This window comes from Microtus pennsylvanicus, chromosome 2 (assembly GCF_037038515.1).
Source record: "Microtus pennsylvanicus isolate mMicPen1 chromosome 2, mMicPen1.hap1, whole genome shotgun sequence".
Taxonomy (NCBI): domain Eukaryota; kingdom Metazoa; phylum Chordata; class Mammalia; order Rodentia; family Cricetidae; genus Microtus; species Microtus pennsylvanicus.
In genome coordinates this window covers 32,458,247-32,478,481 of record NC_134580.1, presented here as the reverse complement: position 1 = coordinate 32,478,481, position 20,235 = coordinate 32,458,247, and the positions used below count along the sequence as shown (strand labels likewise).

General features: G+C 46.9%; 2 protein-coding genes across 2 annotated transcripts; both read right to left on the bottom strand.

Moving 5' to 3' along the window:
- Window positions 1–9,485: 9,485 nt before the first annotated feature.
- Slc61a1 (solute carrier family 61 member 1) lies at window positions 9,486–11,745 on the bottom strand. Its single transcript, XM_075960764.1, has 2 exons — window positions 11,605–11,745; window positions 9,486–11,060 (listed from the first exon to the last, which is right to left on the bottom strand). The coding sequence occupies exon 2, from the start codon at window positions 11,040–11,042 to the stop codon at window positions 9,690–9,692; it is 1,353 nt and encodes a 450-aa protein (XP_075816879.1). The 5' UTR covers window positions 11,043–11,060; window positions 11,605–11,745; the 3' UTR covers window positions 9,486–9,689.
- A 7,064-nt stretch (window positions 11,746–18,809) lies between these two features.
- Window positions 18,810–19,319, bottom strand: LOC142844784 (uncharacterized). The gene has a single exon (XM_075963591.1). It carries the CDS (start codon window positions 19,317–19,319, stop codon window positions 18,810–18,812), a length of 510 nt encoding a protein of 169 aa, XP_075819706.1.
- Window positions 19,320–20,235: the final 916 nt, after the last annotated feature.

Sequence of the window (20,235 nt, the reverse complement as noted above, 5' to 3'; positions counted from 1 at the left end):
GGCTGGCATTGAACTTACAGATATTTGCCTGCCTCTGCCTCCTTAGTGCCGGGATTAAAGGTGTATGCTGCCATCACCCATAATAAAGTAAAATAAAATAATTATTATTATTTTGGTTTTTTTGGGACAGGGTTTCGTTGTAGCTTTGGGTCCTGTCCTGGAACTAGCTCTTATAGACCAGGCTGGCCTTAAACTCATAGAGATCCACCAATGCCCGGCTAATAAAATTAATTTTTAAAAAAAATAATATTTGTTTTTTTCTACAAGTTCGTTACAAGGTGGGCCTGTTAAGGCACACCAATAATCCCAGATACTGGGAAGCCTGAGGCAGGAGGATCTCTAGTTCAAAGCCTGCCTGAACTACCGAGTGAGTTCAAGGTTATCAGTATGAGCAACTTTTTTTCAAAATAAAAAGTAGGAAAACCGGAGAGATGGCTCAACAGTTAAGAGCACTTGCTTTTCTTGTTCCCAGCATCCACATGGAGGCTCACAAACGACCTGGCCCTGAGTTGTCTTTGGACCCCTTCTGGCACTAGACACATCTGGTCCACATATGTACATGCAGACAAATAACGCATGAAAAAGTGGGGAGTGGTGGCGCACAAATCCCAACACTGGAGGGCAGAGCCCGCAGGGTCTCTGTGAGTTCCAGGCCAGCCTGGTGTACAAGAGCTAGTTCCAGGACAGGCACCAAAAACTACAGGGAAACGCTGTCTCAAAGAAAAAAAAATTGACTCAGGTAATTTATTTATTTATTTATTTATTGTATATGTATTCATAGGGAGCCATGGGTGTGCATGGAGGACAGAGAACAGATACCAGCTTGTAGAAGTCTGTTTTCTCTCTCTCAACTATGTGGGTTCTGGGGCTGGAACTCAGGTCATCAGGCTAGGCAGCAGGAATCCTCAACTTCTGAGCTATCTTACCAGCCCTAATCATGGACTTTAATTTTGCATCTGAATCCTAAGTATAAAAAGAGGCAGCGCAAAGCGGGGCGGTGGTGGTGCACGCCTTTAATCCCAGCACTTGGGAGGCAGAGGCAGGCGGATCTTTGTGAGTTCAAGACCAGCCTGGTCTACAAGAGCTAGTTCCAGGACAGGCTCCAAAACCACAGAGAAACCCTGTCTCGAAAAACAAAACAAAACAAAAAAAAAGAGGCAGCTCAAGATAGTGGAAAGAATTTTGAACTTGAGACTGGGTAATGGAGCTAGAGTCTAGTCCCAGCTTCATTTGTCTGGTCTTTATAAAAAGGGGTACAAACGGGGTACCTGCAATCCCAGCACTGAAAGTAGGTGGGTCTCTGTGAGTTTGCGGCCAAGTCCAGGCTAGCCAGAGCTACGTAGAGATATACTGGGTTAGTCCCAGCTCAAAAAAAAAAAAAAAAGGAGGATGAGGGAAAATAATGGAGCTGGAGAGATGCTCAGTGGTTAAGAGGAGCACTTCGTTGTTCTCACAGAGGATCTGGTTCCTCTGCTGGTTCCACACGGAGCTCAAAACCATTTGTAACTCTAGTTCCAGGGAATCTGATGTCTCTTCTGACCTCCTTGGGCTCCTGAACACGTGTTGCATGCATGTATACATTCAGAAACACACATACATAAAAGGGGGAGGGGACCAGGGATACAGGCAAGTGTATTTAATGAAATACTTAGGGTTACATCCTGTAACGTTGAACACTCTGGAAGTGCTTCGGATTTCAGATTTTAGAAATTTTCTCTGTGTGTAGCATATGCATATACATATTTATATACATTCACACGTATATTATGTATTGGAGATAGGACCCAATTTAAATACACAGATTTCTTTGTCGTTTTAAGACAAGGTCTCATATACCTAGACCATCCTAGAACTTGCTTCTGTATCCAATCCCTAAGTACGGATTGTAGGCCTGGAGCATCACACTTAGTTTAATTACAGAATTTATATATTTAATTATCTGTAGTGCAATCGGTTACACCTAGGTACCACTAAGTTATACATCCATTTCCAACAAAACAATATGGGTTTGTTTTGTTTAGTTTTTCAAGTCAGGGTTTCTCTGTGTTAGCAGTCTTGACTGTCCTGGAACTCACTCTGTAGTTCCAGATTGGTCTCGAACTCTCAGAGATTTGCCTACCACTGCCTCCCAAGTGCTGGAATTAAAAGTGTGAGCCGTCACACCCAGCTCAAAACAATTTTATTTTATTTTATTTATTTATTTATTTTGTATACAATATTCTGTCTGCATGTATGCCTGCAGGGCAGAAGAGGGCACCAGACCCCATTACAGATGGTTGTGAGCCACCATGTATTTGCTGGGAATTGAACTCAGGAACTTTGGAAGAGCCGGCAGTGCTCTTAACCTCTGAGCCATCTCTCCAGCCCCTCAGAACAATATTTTTAATGAATCTTTTATTTGTTTGTTTGTTTGACAGGGTCTCTACATAGCCCTGCCTATCCATCCCAGTATAACCCAGTTTTTCTTTTAAAAATCACTGGATCCAGCACTTGGGACGCAGAGGCAAAGTTCAATGCCAGCATGGTTTACAAAGCAAGATCCAAGACAGTCAGGTCCACGTGATGATATCCTGTCTCAATTAATTAAAATCAATAATTTCCAGGTGTGGTGGCACACACATTTAATCCCAGTGCTTGGGAGGCAGAGGCAAGCAGATTACTGAGTTTGAGGTTAGGCTGGACTACATAGTGATTTCCAGGCCAGCCAATGGTATGTAATAATACTATCTAAAAAATAATAATAATAGCACATGCCTTTAATCCCAGCACTTAGGAGGCAGAAGCAGGTGAATCTCTTGGTTTGAGGCCAGACTGATCTATAGAGGGAGTTCCAGGACAGAGAAATCTTGTTACGGATGTTACTTTAACCGGGCAAAGAGGTATTGCATTTGTTTACTGCTGCATTTGTTTTAGGGTGTGAAGATGTGTTGCTGTTTTTACCTTGTTTTCCTAAGGCATCTGATCGATCTCATAAAAAGCTGAATGGCCAATAGCTAGGCAGGAGGAATAGGCAGGGCTGGTGGGCAGAAAAAATAAGTACGAGAAGAAAAAAGGGAGAGAAGAGAATGAGGGAGAAAAAGAGGAAGATGTCTGGGGCGAGCCAGCCAGCCAGCCAGCCAGCCAGCCAGCCATGGAGTAGAACATACACAGTGAAAGAAAGGTAAAACAGGCAGAGAAACAGGTTAAAATAAGTTATAAGAGCTAGTGAGACAAGCATAAGGTAAGGCCAAGCAGTCATAATTTTTTTGTTTTTGGACTTTTGGGACAGGGTTTCTCTGTGTAGCTTTGGAGCCTGTCCTCGCACTCTTTTTGTAGACCAGGCTAGCCTCAAACTCAGAGACCCACCTGTTCCCAAGTGCAGAGATTAAAGGCGTGCACCACGACTCGCCTGGCTTTTATCCTTTTTGTGGGGAGGGAATTCATAATGAATAATAAGTCTCCATGTTATGATATGGGAGCTGGTTGGTTTTTCTGTCTCAAAAAAACAAAAAAAAAAAAAAAAACAAATCAAAAACTGACAAATAAAGGTAGGGTGAAATGATGTAATAATAAGATCATAATAATTAGTGGGGCTGCAGTGGTGGCTCAGCAGTTAAGGAGCACCTCCTTCTCTTCCAGTGGACCTGGGTTCAGTTCCTAGCACACATGAGCGTTCACAACCATCAGCAACTCCAGTTCCAGAGGTTTTGATGACCTCTTCTGACCTACTTGGGCACACATGTGGTATACATACATATATAAAAGCAAAATACTTATACACACATAAAATAAAAAAATCTAAAAAAAATTAAATACAACTTTTTAAAAAAATGTATTTTTACATGCATTGGTGTTTTACTTGCATGTGTGTCTGTGTGAGGGTGTTGGATCCTCTAGGGACTGGTGTTACAGACAGTTGTGAGCTGCCATGTAGGTGCTGGGAATTGAACCCAGGTCCTCTAGAAGAGCAGCCAGTTGCTCTTAACTGCTGAGCCATCTCTCAAGCCCCTTAAACACATCTTTAAAAATTAAGTTAAAAAGTAATGTAGGGGGCTGGAGAGATGGCTCAGAGGTTAAGGGCACTGACTGCTCTTCCTGAGGTCCTGAGTTCAATTCCCAGCAACCACATGGTGGCTCACAACCATCTGTAATGAGATCTGGTGCCCTCTCTGGCGAGTAAGCATATATGAAGACAGAACACTGTATACATAATAAATAAAAATATTTAAAAAAAAAAAAGTAATGTAATCCAATGGAGCAGCAGACTGCCAAAATACATTTACTGTGGCCATATCTGATGTTGACCTTCTGACACTTGGTCACTTAACTCATAACTTTCTGTTTAATGACAGACCACAGATATGACAGGAGCCCCTAAGGTTTGTCATCTATTGACTTTATGCCCATCTAATTTTGTAGGTACACTCTATGACATTCACACAATGATGAGATCAGCTAGCAAGACTTACTCAGAATGTGTCCAATCAAATAACATTAATTGCTTAAAGCAACAATACTGCTATAGTATAAATGTGTTTTAATAAAGCATTTACATGTTTATCATTACATATTTATATTAAATATTCAATTCTGTATTCTCATTTGACCTTTACAAGGAGCCTATAAAATTTTGATGTTCTGGGTATTTTGTTTGTCTGAGACAAGATTTCCTTACACAGCCCAGGTTGGCCTTGAATTTCTGGCAATCCTCCTGCCTCTGCTTCTGAAGTACTGGAATCACAGGCCTATATCATCACACTCATAATTTTCTTAAAAACTGCCTGCCTTGGTGACACACATGGGCAAATCTACCAGTCCAGAGGCAGAGACGGAACAATCACAAGTTCAAGCCTAGCCAGGGTTAAAGAGTGAGACCTTCTCTCCAAAACAAAAGGCAGGTTTGGGGTGGTGATACACATCTTTAATCCCAGCACTGGGGAGGCAGAGGTAGCATATCTCTTTAAGTTCCAGGCCAGCCACAGCTAAATAAGAAAAAAAAACCTTAGGAGGGGCTGGAGAGATGGCACAGAGGTTAAGAACACTGGCTGCTCTTCCAAAGGTCCTGAGTTCAATTCCCAGCAACTACATGGTGGCTCACAACCATGTATAGTGAGATCTGGTGCCCCCTTCTGGCCTGCAGGCATATATGCTGGCAGAACATTGACCATAATCTTTAAAAAACAAAACAAAAAACCCAGAGTATCTTTGTGTAGCCTTGGCTGCCCTGGAACTTGCTCTCTAGACCAGACTGGCCTTGAATTCACACAGATCCACCTGCCTCTGCCTCTGAAGTGCTGGGATTAAAGGCAGATGGTGCACACCTTTGAATCCTAGCACTTGGAGAGCAGACACAGGTGGAGCTCTGTGAGTTTAAGACCTTAGCCCAAACAATAATAAAACAGAGGAGAATGGAGTCAGAGAGATTGGGAGGGGTGAAGGAGAATCACAGGGTTGAGTTATGGGAAGAGCACTGGGGAATGGGACGCACGCCCTTGACAGTCAACCAGGCCTTGGAACCGATTACTCCCTTTTTGTCCACGTGGTTCTTTGAGATGCTCCTCTTCTCTCCTCAGGACCATTTAAAAGCCATAGAAAAGCATTATGTGTCTGGCTGTGTGAAAATGCGCAAAGGTTCTAGAAGGAAGATTGTGGTTGGTATCAAGTCTGACCCCAAGCTGACCTTCCCACTTGAGGAAGAGGAAAGGATTCAAGTGGAATATACTGAGACTCAGCTGCACACATACACCCAAGGCAGAAGGTCACTTGGATAGCCTGATTCTTCCATCTGGGCTGGGACCAAGAGTAAACACTGCTGGGAATCCCCCAGCCCTTGGGACAGGCTGGCAAGCTCTGTATCCCTCACAGCCCATCCACTCTCTCTCATTCCCCAATGAGAAACACAGCTGCATTAGAAAAGTCGAGAACTAAAATGTAAAAACAAACAGCTAAGGCTGGGATGCATTTCAGTAGCAGGGCACTTGCTCGGGACGTCAGTACGTGTGAAGCCCTGGTTCAGACTCCGGCACTGAAGATAATCAAACACTTATGTAGTACTTAAAGTGCGGGCCAAGTGCTATCTGCAGGCTTAAGCACAGCAATTCATTCAGTTTTCTAAGAGCTCTAGGGTAGAAACCATGTTGTCCTTCCCATTTCACAGATAAGGAAACTGAGGTAGGAAACAGAGGAACCAGATTTGGACCAGAGAGCTGGGTCTGGATGCTATTATTTTGTTGTTATTGCTGGGTTTTTTTTGTTTGTTTTTTGTTTTTTCGAGACAGGGTTTCTCTGTGGTTTTGGAGCCTGTCCTGGGACTAGCTCTCGTAGACCAGGCTGGTCTCGAACTCACAGAGATCCGCCTGCCTCTGCCTCCCGAGTGCTGGGATTAAAGGCGTGGGCCACCACCGCCCAACTTATCAACTTGCTTTATAGCTAAAGATGGCCTTGAACTCCTGACCCTCCAACCCATACCTCTTGAGTGTTGGGATTGTAGACTTGTGCTACTTTACCTAAGTTTTTTTTTAACTTATTATTTGTTTTTTTCAAACATTTATTTATTATGTATACAGTGTTCTGTCTGCATGTATACCTGCATGCCAGAAGGCATCAAATCTCATTATAGCTGGTTGTGGTTGTGAAAATTGAACTCAGAACCTCTGGAAGAGGAGCCTTAACTCTGAGTCATCTCTCCAGCCCCACCTAAGATTTTCTTTTCTTTTTTTCTTTTTTCTTTTGAGTAAGGGTCTTGCTGTGTAGCCCAGACTACATTTAAGTTTGTTATGCAGCTTTAACGTGACCTTGTACTTTTGCTCCCAATGCTCAGCTTCCCAAGTTCTGGGAGTACAGGCTTGAACGCCCATGCAAAGGGTCAGTTAACCAACTGTGCAGCCTCAAACAGCATGCCTATGTGGGCATCAATATCTACATATGAACTATTATTAAGGATCGGATGGCAGAGCCTACAAGCTCTCACCCTGGTCTATCTCTGGGGACAGAGCTTGGGATGAAGAGCAAGGCTGGAGAAGAAAATCCAAGCAGATGAAAACCCAGTGGACATAAGCAGTGTGTGTCTCACGGCAGGGTCACCGGGCTGGTAACAAGAAGCAAGCTTTAATCTGTTTACACTCACTTGCTACATGACTTTTTTCCCCCCAAGACAGGGTTTCTCTGTGTAGCTTTGGAACCTCTCCTGGAACTCACTCTGTAGACGAGGCTGACCTCAAACCCACAGACATCAGTCTGCCTCTGCCTCCCAGAATTACAGGTGTGGCCACCACTGCCTGGCTTTGTTAGTCAAGAACTCCATTTACATGGATTTTCCTCTCAAGTTTAGGAAATAAAATCACTAGCAATACAATGCACTGCACAAAGTAGGTACTCAGTTAAAAAATGTTCACAGTGATAGCAACAATTCTAAGCTGCCCTAAGAGCTTCGCACAGAGTGGGACAGGGAAGAATACACCTAGCCCTGACCCTTTGAAATGAGCTCACCAAGGACAAAAGCAAAGGAACTTCCTAGTCTCCCTTTCCCTTGCATTCTTTTTTTTTAAATATTTATTTATTTATTATGGATACAATATTCTGTTTGCCTATATGCCTACAGGCTAGAAGAGGGCACCAGACCCCATTACAGATGGTTGTGACCCTCCCTTGCATTCTTATCATTTAAAAATATAAGCCCAGGGGCTGGAGAGATGGCCCAGTGGTTAAGAGCACTGACTGTTCTTCCAGAGGACCTGGGTTCAATTCCCAGCAACCACATGGCAGCTAACAACTGTCTGTAACTCCAGTTCCAGAGGACCCAACACCCATGGCAAAACTCCAATGTATATAAGAATAAATAAATTTTTAAAAAATGAGCCCAACCCCCATCATAGCTCTGTCAGTAAGTACTACTGTCATTTATAAAACAAGCCACTAGCTATGCATGGACATCTGTAACTCCACGCGGCCACCTGAGACTTCATGGCTAGGCTGCTCTATAGATTCAGGTTCAGGCCAGACAGGACTGCACAGTGAGACCCTTGTCTCAAAAACAGAAACCAACAACAAAACCAAATCATGAGCTAAGCTCTAGATTCTCTGTATTCTAATAGGTTTCTGCATGGGCCACTCTTGACTATGGGAGGTAAACTCTTTCTTCTCCACACACACACTGGGCACGGGCACTTGTGTGTATATATGCAGAGGCTCGAGTGAATGAGATGTTTTCCTCCCACCCTCAAGAGATCACAATATGACAGGAAAAGACAGAATGTCTACAGATAACTATAAAATGCATCATGGTCCAGTTCAATGGGCAGAAAAAGGAAGTTAAATTATTGCAACAGACTTTCTTTAGCCTCAAGATGATGGGGGCAGTGTGGGGGGGATGATGATGGTACCTGCTTTTGTACTTACCCTCAACTTCCACAGCCTGGGTGGGAAGACATTGCCTTTTTCTGCTGAGTGGGCATTTGAGACTGGTCCATTTCCCCAGCCCCCTGCTGCAGAAACTCCACCATCAGCTTATGCTATTTCTCCACACAGGCTGGTACTTACAGGATTTGGAACATCCTGAATTCTTCTAAGACCCAAGGAAAAGTAATTAATTCCTTTCCAGAATATGTGGGTCCCCCATGCCCATCTCAAGCACATTCCAGGACACACCCTTGAGGCACTCTCCCTCCATCCCCACCCTTTTTAAAGTAGCCTCCATTTTCCTTGGGAAGCCCAGGTTCTGCTGGGAGGAGGAAAGACAGATACAATCAGAGGCGAGGCAGGGAGGGGCCCACAAAACTGGTGTTCCCACTGGTACTATTTCCTGCCCTGATGACTTGCTAGCCTTCACCCAGGCTGGGTGGGGAAGAATCAGGTACAGACAAGATGTCCTTGTCCCTCAGCCCTTTCCACTCTTTTCTTGGTGGCCCTTTGCTTATGTTCCAAGGAGGGACACAGGACCTATATGCCTAGATGGCCCTGGACAAATGGGGCATTTGTAGCCACAAAGCAGAAGGCAGGCAGGCATGCATGTTCAGAACGGGAAAGAACTTAGTTTATTCTAACGGGGCAGTCACTGCAGAACAGCAGCCCAAACCTCTGGAATCTTTGTTCAATGGCCTGATACACAGGGCACTGACCACATGCTCAAAGGCCATCTTCCCCTTCGCAGCTCGAGAGACGGCTCAGTGGTTATGATGATGAGATGGCTGCATGTAATCATGAGGACTAGAGCTCAGATCTCAGCACCAGGTAACAAGTCGAGCATCCTGCACATGCCTGTGACCCCAGCTTCAAGAGCTCATCTTCCCCTGCATGTGGACCACTGGGGAGGGCACCTGGCACAGTCGAGAAGATGGAGGATTTCTGCCCAGTTCTGCTGAGAAGCACTTCACAGTTCTGGTTGACTGGAAACAGACTTGAAGATGTCAGGAATAGAGAGTGGTTGCTAGTAATCCCACGTCTACCCCAAAATCTCCAGTTGCCCCCTCACCAGAAACTGAGGTGGATACAGTAAATCAAATCAATGATCCATTAAAAGTGTTTATTTTTATACGGCGAGGAGGAAAGGAATAACACAGTCAACTTTTGGCACCTTTCTAGTCCATCACCCCCATGTCCTTCCCAATACAAAGCACTGGCAAGAGGGGCTGCAGGACAGAGTCACAAAGTGAGTCGTACAGCTGGGTAGGTGGGATTCAAGAGTCCATCCCCGACCCCTTGTCCTGGAAGCTTCAAAGCTCAGGGGCATAGGGTTCCCCTGTGGGCGAGGGCACCCGCAACTCAGCATCGTGTCTCACCACCGTGAAGAGTCCCACTACTGCCAACAGAGCCATCACCATGACAGCAGAACAGATGCTGAACATATTCCTAGTGCCTGTTTTTCGATCACTGTCATGGAGGACAAGGAGCCCCAGACAGGCCAATAAGTGCAGGGGCACTCGGAACCAGTTGAGAACACCAGCCTGCTCTGTCTCTGGGATCACCTTTCTTCGAAGGAAGCTCATGCTGGGGAAGTAGAGCCCACAGGCCAACTCAATAAGTAGAAAAGCAATGAAGGATTCCACAGGATTTTCTTGGCCAGGGCTGGTAGAGAAAGTCAACATAAAGAGAGAGAAGACGACGATGAGGACAGCAAGGGAAAGTAGGTGCATGGGTTGAAGGTGGTACCTCTTGGAGGTAGCAATGCGGTACAGGGAAGAGCCCAGCAGACTGGCAGCCATGAAGCTGGAGAACACAATGCCCAGCGGGGCCCCGTGTGGATCCAGCACAGGTGTCCAGAGGAAGACAAAGATGAAAATGACACTCTCAAACAGGGCTTGTATGGTGCCCAGCAGCAACACGCGGCGGTCGGACAGCAGGCAGCGCAGGCCTCCAGCACAGGTCTTGGAGAAGGCACGCTGACGGTCATAATTCTCTCCCCAGTTACGAAGGGCCAAGGCCCCTGCCAGAGCCAGAAGAGGGATAGCAGCCACAAAGGGTGCCACGGGCCCCAGTCCCATCCAACTAGCCACAGCCTCAGCCGCCACACCTGCTGCCACAGCCAGCACATGGTTCCAGAAGGCGGCTCGGGCAAAGGTAGCCGGGATCCACTCGGCAGGGAAGTCATGACGCTCCACATGCTCATGGATGTACCAGGCCTCAAAGGCTGAGAAGAGCAGAGCAGTTGACAGCCCACCAAGGGCTCGGCCCACCAGCAGCACAAAGTAGTCTTGAGAAAGCTTGGTTAAGCAACACAGAGAGTAAGTGAGGGAGAAAAGGACACAAGACTTCTTACGACCCAGCCAATCCACAAGGGAGGAGGCCACCAGGCCAAAGAGGACTGTGGAGGCAAGGCCACAAACGTAGAGGATGGCAATCTGACCCTCCAGGAAGTGGTAATGCTGATAAAGTTTATACAGGTAGGGGGCTTGGAGCCAATCTGCTGCCAGGGCCAGAAAGTAGACTTGATAGAAGTCTAGTTGAAACTGAAGGAAGGAGGGGTTGCTGCAAGCCCTTCCAGGGGGCTTGGCTCGGCATCTTGACAGCTCCAGGCCCAGGCAGGAGGCCAGGAGGCCCACGAAAGACAAATAGGCAGTCACCAGCATGGTGGGCCCCCGGACGACCTGGGGAGAGAACGTTGGTCATAGTCACATCCATAATCCAGGTGGCACAGTCAAGGGGTTGTGTGTCTAAGCAGAAGGCAGCTCCACCCAACTCCGTGTCAGTTCCACTCCCCCAGAGCTCAGACCGGAGGGACCAGTCGGGTGGGTGGGAGGAGTAGTTGTCTCCTAGGACTCTGTGGGGCAGGGAGATGGGGGAGAGGCCAGAGCACTCGCCCCACCCTGGCCTGGCACTACTGCAAAGTGGGGCTCCTTTCAGTAATCCCGGTCCCGCAGGTTCTAAAGGGGCTACTGCCCTTCTCCATGATAGCTCCTGTACGTTTCTTCTGTTACCTCCCATTCGCACTGATAAGCCAGTTTTGGAGCTCGATGTCTCCACATCTAACCCGAGCATCCCTTCCGCCCGCGCGGGCCTCCCCAAGTGCTTCACGGTCACGCGCGTGCATGGCAGGTTCCCCCGACTCTAGGTCACGCGAACTCCCTGCGCCCCCTAGCCCCAGCCTAGCGTCCCCTCATCCGCTGGCGCTTCGCCCGGCCTCCGTCTCACCTGCTGCCCCGGTCTGCGGGGACGCTCCGGACACGTCCGGCTCCAGGCCGCCGGGCCGCCCTCCCCGCACTGGCTCCGGCTCCGTTCGGGTTCCAGCAGCGCGCCCGCCCCTCAGAGCCTGCTTCCGGGAGCCGGGCTGGCCCGTGGCCGCCGCCATGATGGCCCCGTCACGTGACGGGGGCGCGGCGCCGAAGCCCCGCCCCTCCATCCTGCCCCCGCCCTGGAGCCCGAAGAGCAGTGGGGAAGGGGTTAGCCGGGAGGCCGGCGGCTTCTAGTGGCGTTGTGTCCGGTGCCGTTGACTCCTCGACCTCGCGGATACCCGCGGACATCCCAGATGAAAACGTATTTTGTCTGTTTTCCTCCACGCGGTACCTCGGAAGGAGGCCGGCGGTCCCTCCGAGCCAGCGGCTGCCCTAAGCCGAGGCTATCCAGGGTTTGCATCTCCGATAATGACATCCCGGCCAGCAGTCAGTGTTGTCCAGACACCTGAGGGAGGCGGTGTGGTGTAAAGAACTTGGACTCCGGCTGCACGTAGATTGAGGTTCCAGGTTTACCCTTCACTTTACTAGCTTAGCCAAGCTTCCTTACTTCTTCCCTCGAGTCCCACCTTCTTTGTGTGAACTCATAGGAGAGCAGTGCCCAAATGAGGAAGGCTAAACGTTCAGTGGCAGCATAGAAAACTTCAGTCCTTGAGCTCAACTCCTACTTCCTGCTTCCTAGGAACTGCTTTATCTTGGGATGTTTGTTAAATTTTCTTCAGCCTCAATATTATGCCCTGGAGACCCTCCAGTGGCTTGCCTTTTCCCTGAGGATGGAAGTCAAATCTTTCTAATGGTGTACAGATACATCTGTCCCCGGGCTTCTTGCTACTTCCATGACTTCATACTCTATCACCCTACCTACTGCTCTGTCTACACTTCCTTCCACCTGGGCCTCTGTACACTGCTTCCTGCAAGGTTCGGCGACAAGATATTTACCTTTTTTTTTCCGCCTCCAGTTTTCTTTTCTTTTTTAAATATTTATTTACTTATTATGTATACAATATTCTGTCTGTGTGTATGTCTGCAGGCCAGAAGAGGGCACCAGACATCATTACAGATGGTTGTGAGCCACCATGTGGTTGCTGGGAATTGAACTCAGGACCTTTGGAAGAGCAGGTAATGCTCTTAACCACTGAGCCACCTCTCCAGCCTTCTTTTCAAATGTCATGTTATTAGAGAAGACTTCCTACCATGATATGGTGGCTCATATAATACTTGTACTTGTGTACTTGGAAGGCCGAGGCAGGAGAATTACTGAGAGTTTAAAACCAACTTGGGTTACATAGTAAGTTCCAGGACTTGACTAGAATGAGAATCTGTCTCAAAAAAATAAATTAATAATAGTAATTATTATTATTAGCTAGAGAGAATGTTCAAAGATTAACAAATTAAGAGCACTTGCTGTTCTTGCAGAGGACTAGAATTTGGTTCCCAGTACGTGATTCAGACCCCCCTGTACCTCCAGCTCCAGGGGATCTGACTGGCCTATTCTGACGGGTAACAGTATCTGCAGGAGAGTAGTATGTGTGCAATCACTTAGGCCCACACGCATACCCATAAAAAATGTATTATTCTTATTATTTTGGTTTATTGAGACAGAATTTCTCTGTGTAACAGCCCTGACTGCCCTGAAACCCACTCTGTAGTCCAGGCTGGCCTTCCGTTAAGTATGTAGTCAGAATTAATCTTGAACTTCCATCCTTCGTGCCTCCACCTCCCAAGTCCTTGAATTTCATTCAGCACTGTGCTGTCATTATTTTTTTCTGCTGTGTAGTACTCCATTGTATAAATATACCACATTTTCCTTATTCATTCTTTGGTCGAGGGGCATTTAGGTTGTTTCCAGGTTCTGGCTATGACAAACAAAGCTGCTATGAACATAGATGAGCACACGTCCTTGTGGCAAGATGGAGCATCCTTTGGATATATACCCAAAAGTGGTATTACTGGGTCTTGAGGAAGGTTGCTTCCTAATTTTCTGAGAAATCGCCACACTGACATCCAAAGGGGCTGTATCAGTTTGCACTCCCACCAGCAATGCAGGAGTGTTCCCTTTTCCCCACAACCTCTCCAGCATAAGTTGTCATCAGTGTTTTTGATCTTAGCCATTCTTTCAGGTGTAAGATGGAATCTCAGAGCTGTTTTGATTTGCATGTCTCTGATGACTAAGGATGTTGAACATTTCCTTAAGTGTCTTTTAGCCATTTTAGATTTCTCTGTTGAGAGTTCTCTGTTTAGGTCTGTACTCCTTTTTTTTATTGGATTATATGATTTTTTTTAAGATTTATTTATTTATTATGTATACAACATTCTGCCTCAATGTATGCTTGCACGCCAGAAGAGGGCGCCAGATCTCAGTACTGATGGTTGTGAGCCTCCATGTGGTTGCTGGGAATTGAACTCAGAACTTCTGGAAGAGCAGCTGGTGCTCTTAACCTCTGAGCCATCTCTCCAGCCCCTGTTTTATGTGATCTTTTGGTGTCCAATTTCTTGAGTTCTTTGTCTATTTTGGAGATCAGATCTCTGTCTGATGTGGGGTTAGTGAAGATCTTTTCCCATTCTGTAGGCTGTCGTTTTGTCTTGTTGACCGTGTCCTTTGCTTTACAGAAGCTTTTCAGTTTCAGGAGGTTCTATTTATTAATTGTTTCTCTCAACATCTGTGCTGCTGGGATTATATTTAGGAAGTGGTTCCCTGTGCCAATGCGTTCAAGTGTGCTTCCCACTTTCTCTTCTATAAGGTTCAGTGTGGCTGGCTTTATGTTGAGGTTTTGGATCCATTTGGACTTGAGTTTTGTGCATGGTGATAGATATGGGTCTATTTTTATTCTTCATGTTGATATCCAGTTATGTGAGCACCATTTGTTAAATATGCTTTCTTTTTTCTATTTGATATTTTTTTTGCTTCTTTATCAAAGTCAGGTGTTTGAAGATATGTGGATTGATATCTGGATCTTCTATTTGGTTCCATTTGTCCTCCTGTCTGTTCTTATGAAAACAGGCTGTTTTCAGTACTGTAGCTCTGTAGTAGAGTTTGAAGTCAGGGATTGTGAAGCCTCCAGAAGTTTATTGCCCAGGATTGTTTGAGCTATCCTGAGTTTTTTGCTTTTCCATATTAAGTTGAGTACCGTTCTTTCGAGGTCTTTGAAGAATTTTGCTGGGATTTTGATGGGCATTGCATTGAATCTGTTCCAGGGCACTCTTCTAACAGGACTTGCAGGATTAGAATCTGTACGAGAAACATGAGAAAATCTTAGCTTTCAGGGAGAAATGCTCAGAGACTTGTTAGAAACCAATTTACCAGCACAGTTTCTTTCTGAACTTTTATTATTAAAGGGTTCAAACGTACTCAAATTTCGACTACATAATTTCATGAGCCCATACATATTTAATTCAACCATTATAAAGTCTGCCACTCTTACTTCTGATTTCTACGTTGAAACATTTCACATTAAGTATGTTTTTTTTTTTTTGATTTTTCGAGACAGGGTTTCTCCGTAGCTTTTGGTTCCTGTCCTGGAACTAGCTCTTGTAGACCAGGCTGGCCTCGAACTCACAGAGATCCGCCTGCCTCTGCCTCCCGAGTGCTGGGATTAAAGGCGTGCGCCACCAACCGCCCGGCTAAGTATGTTGTTTTATTCCATACTTCTGTATGAGATCTAGGAAATAACCTTAGAGCCATGCTTACATCTGAAAACTTAGCACTGATTCCTTGGCATCATAAAACCTCAGTCCAGCCAGGTGGTGATGGCACACGCCTTTAATCCCCGCAGATGGGAGACAGAGGCAGGCAGATCTCTGAGTCTGAGGCCAGCCTGGTCTACAATGTGAGTTCTAGGGCAGCCAGGACTACACAGAGAAATCCTGTCTCAAAAAACAAAACAAAACAAAAACAAACAAACAAAAGTTCAGTCCAGGGCCAGTGGGATGGCTCAGAGAGTTAACTGCTTGCCACCATGCCTGACATGCTCAGTTTGATCCCAAGACCCACTTGGTGAAAGGAAAGAACAGAACAGACTTGAAAAATATTCTCTGACCTCCACATCCATAGTGTGTACTTGTGCACACACATATGCACACACACGCTTGCACACAAACACAAAATAGGTAAATGTTAAGTAAATTTTAGAAAAAGCAATAGAATACAAAGTGGGAATGGTAATACACACATTTAATCCTGGCACTGGAGAGGCAGAGGCAGGTGGATCATTTTGTGTTCATGACCAGCCTGATCTATATAGTGAGTTCTAGGTCAGCCAGGACTGAATAATTCATTAGACCTTGTCTCAAAAACAAAATACAGCCCAGTCTACACTTAAGTGTTCTCAACTTTTTTTTTCTTCAGACAAGTTTTCTCTGTGTAACAGCCCTGGTTTTCCTGGAACTCACCCTGTAGACCAGGCTGGCCTTGAACTCATGGAGATCCACCTGCCTCTGCCTCCTGAATGCGGAGATTAAAGGCATGCACCACCACCCTGATTGTTCTCAACTTCTAAACTATCCTTTTATCATGGGCACCCCCAAATCTTGAACAAAAACAGACCCATATATCCCTGCATGGCTGTCCGTAGTCTCCTCCCCGCAGGCCTCACCGATGCAGCTCTCCCCGCAGGCCTCACCGAGGCAGCTCTCCCCGCAGGCCTCACCGATGCAGCTCTCCCCGCAGGCCTCACCGAGGCAGCTCTGTAGCTCTAGTTTAAGTCCTTTCTCGTTTTCCCACAGCTATCAACTTATGTAGGTAACTGGCTCAGATTTTCTTAAAATTGCCCACATTTTTTTTTGTTTTGTTTTTTGAGACAGGATTTCTCTGTAGCTTTGGAGCCTGTCCTGGAACTAGCTCTTGTAGACCAGGTTGGCACCGAACTCACAGAGATCCGCCTGCCTCTGCCTCCCGAGTGCTGGGTTTAAAGGCGTGTGCCACCACTGCCCGGCTTTAAAATCGCCCACATTTTACCAGCGTCTACTTATTTCCTCGTTGGGTCATTTAATGTGCTTCTCCGTCTCCTGTATTTCTAAGGGTTAGTTCTGTAGGTGAAACACTTGCTTGGCACACAAACTTGGTATGACTTCAGTCCTCAGAACCCATGTGAAAACTGGGCATGGTGGCAGGAGTGACGGGACCTAATGAAAGACTGTTTCCAAAACAAAAAATCTGCTGAGCAGTGGTGGCGCACGCCTTTAATCCCAGCACTCAGGAGGCAAAGACAGATGGATCTTTGTGAGTTCGAGGCCAGCCTGGACTACAGAGCGAGTTTCAGGACAGCCAGAGCTACACAGAGAAACACTGTCTCACAACAAAGCAAAATAATCTAAGGTGGACCATGCTCTAAGGAATAAATCTCTGGTGTATATGAGCACCTGCACACACATGGCGTGCACACTCACGAACATGCACACTCGTGACATGCACACTCGTGACTGTGTACGCACATGTGACATGATGTGCACACTTATCAACATCGTGCACACACACATGATATGCAGTGGGGTTTGATTTAATTCATGTTGAACAGTTTGTGTGTCTCTTTGGCCAGCGTCTTTTCTAGTCTGAATGCTCCAGACTGCATCATGACAGCAGGCAAATGGTCTGGCTCTTCACGTTTAGTGATGCTAAGCTTCATCTGTGGACTCAGGTGATGGCATCACGATTACTGCTCCAAAGTCCTCTGTGAATCAGCTAGGCATATGGTATGCATCTATAACTCCAGCACTGGGGAGTGAGGCAGAATAAGACAGAGTTTGACGCCAGCCTGGGCTTGTCCAAAACAAAGAAAAATAAATAAAACAAATGAATGAAACAAAGAGAAAAAGAAACCCACAGGAAACAGAGAACAGGGATTGGACTAGCAAAATGGCTCAGCATGTAAAAGCACTTGCTACCAAACCTGAAGATCTGAATTTAATTCCTATGTCCTACATGGTGGAAGGAGAGAACTGATTCTCAGAAGCTGTCCTCCGGCATCCACTGGTATACATGACAGTGCTCACACACATTAAATAAAATGTAAGAAAAGCCGTGGTGGTGGTGACTGCCTTTAATCTCAGCACTTGGGAGGCAGAGGCAGGTGGGTTTAAGGCCAACCTGATCTACAAGAGCTAGTTCCAGGTCAGCCAGGGCTGTTACACAGAGAAACTCTCAAAAAACCAAAAAGAAAATAGAGAAGGAGGAGAAATTGAGAGTTGAGGTAAATTAAAATCCAAGGGAGAGTTAGGTGTAGTGGCACATGCTTGTCATCCTAGTCCTTGAGAAGTAGGGACAGGAAGAATTTTAAAGCTAACCTTGGCTATATGGTGAGTTCATGAGGCTATATAAAACTCTGTCTCAGGGTTGGGGTAGAGAGCTTGCTTAGTAAGCACAAGGCTCTGAGTTAGGTCCTCAGCTCCAGGAAAACAAAATCAAAACAACAAGAGCCCAACCCACCAGAACAGAATTCAAAAAGCCACCTCACTTGGTGGCTTTTGAATCTCTCATCTCCACCGCAACAGGGAGCATACAAGTAAAATCACCCACCTGTGGGTAGGACAACTGGGAGCCGAAGAGAAGTGTTCCCAGCTCCCCTCTTCCCCAAGACAGATGAGCATGGCTGTCTAAGACCGAGACAGGGTTACTGCTACAAGATTGAGGTCATGAGGCTAAGCGAGCTTTCAGAAACGTCCAACACAAAACATCTGGGCAGAAGGTTCCTGGATGGACGCAAACGACAAAGATATCAAAGCTATCCCAGGGGAGGGAGAAACCAAGAGCCCTCTGCTCAGTCATCTCTTCTGGTCTAAGGGGTGCCAACCACCTTTGTCTGGCTGAAGATGAGAGGTTAGGAGGCTGGAAACTCTGAGACAATCGAGAGTGTGAGGGGAGGTCCAGAGTCAGGAGTGGCCGCTGAACAGTTTCCTCCCCTAAAGAAAGAGGAGCTTGTCATAGCTATGTGAACTGCAAAGGAGATAGGCAGAGGTCTCTCCTGGAGAGGAAGGAGCCAGGGACATGCTTACCTTACCCTTTCCAGAAGGTGCAGAGGAGGAGGTTCTGGAACCAGCAGAAGCACACCCAGAAACTAGTATCCGAGGAGTGGTCCCCTTCCGGACTTGGGGAGGGGGTGTCCACTTGATTCCATCTCTACTCCAGGCAGAGCTTCTGCCTGAGGAAGTAGCTCCAGTACTTGTCCTCTCAGCCTAGATTATCAGACAGAGTCCTTGAGAAGCCCTCTGTCTCCTGAAGCAGAAACTGCAGCGGCCTGTGGAGCCCCGAGGCTTCCAAGCAGTACCACGGCCATAACTGCAGCTGCTGCTGCAGCCCAGGTGGGAGCTCCCACAGGCAGTCTGGCCTGTGGGACAAGGGTAAATGGGGCAAGGCGAAGGCTGGCAGTAGGTCAAAGGTGGACTTGAGCAGGGGATGCAGTACGTATGGGGACAAGTTGAGGGAGGACAGGTAGGGCAAGGAGAGCAAGAGCAGGTGCAGGGTGGGCCAGGGAGGCCTGGGCAAGAAGGGCAGGTATATGAGGGACAGGCAGTGCAGGAACAGGTGGGCGGGGGACAGCTGGGACAGGGGCAGGCACAAGTAGAAGGGGGACAGGACAAGCAGGGAGAGGTAGCTGGAGGCCCACGCCCAGAGGATGGAGGGGGCTTCTGATAGGTAGCCTTCTTATTCCGGGGCCCCAAGCGTAGGCCCAGGGAGAAGTCCATTTGGCTGAGGGATCAGGCAGGCTAGTGGCTGGGTGGATCTGTGGGGAGGGGGGCAGGATTAAGTCTAAGACACTCTGAGCCTTACTGATCCTGCAGGGAGCTCAGACCTTGCCACCTGGCCATTCCCTTCTCAGTCTGCCTGACAATACTTTCATCCATCCTGCTCATGGTCCTGTCCCCGCACCAGATCAGGACACAGTCTTCAAACAGAATGTGCACTTTCATGCCAACAGCTTTTATTCACACTGGTTCTTTGCCTGGAATGGACTGGTCTTACCTTCCTCCCTTCTAGGCGTGGTTACCTGCCTGAGTCTCTCTAACCCTGGGAGCCAGAACTAAGGCTTCAGGTTCTCCCTAGGCTCCCAGAGGTCTCCGAGAGACAGTCCTGCAGTAGAAGCGCTCCAGGAGACTGAGTCAGGGATGTTGCTGGAGATGATAGTGTTAAGGAGGCCTGGGTTCTGGGAGCTGCTAGAGAGCCAGTCCCAGGTGTGGGTGTGGGTGTGCCTGGCTGTCTATGGGAAACAACAGCTGACTTGGAAACCATTATTATTATTATTATTATTATTATTATTATTATTATGGACCAGGCTCGGGATGCTAGAGTGAACTAGACAGCCCAATTTCTCCTCTCAGGAGGGCCTGTGGAAGTAAGGAGTAGCGTAGGGTGGGGACGAAAGCCCAGCGGTAGATAAGTCAGTATTTCAGAGTGCACACGAATGGTCATGCTCATTATAGGAATATCAAATAAAAGGTGGTTCACAGAGCGGAACTGCCCCCAACAGTTTGGTTGGATGATCCTTCAGGATTCTGGGCAAGTTTTCAAGCTCTGGCAGAGGAGAGGCACTATCTGAGACTGAATGAAACCAAACAACCAGGTAAGAAGAAAAACACAGTGGAAAATAAGGGAGCCCCCAGA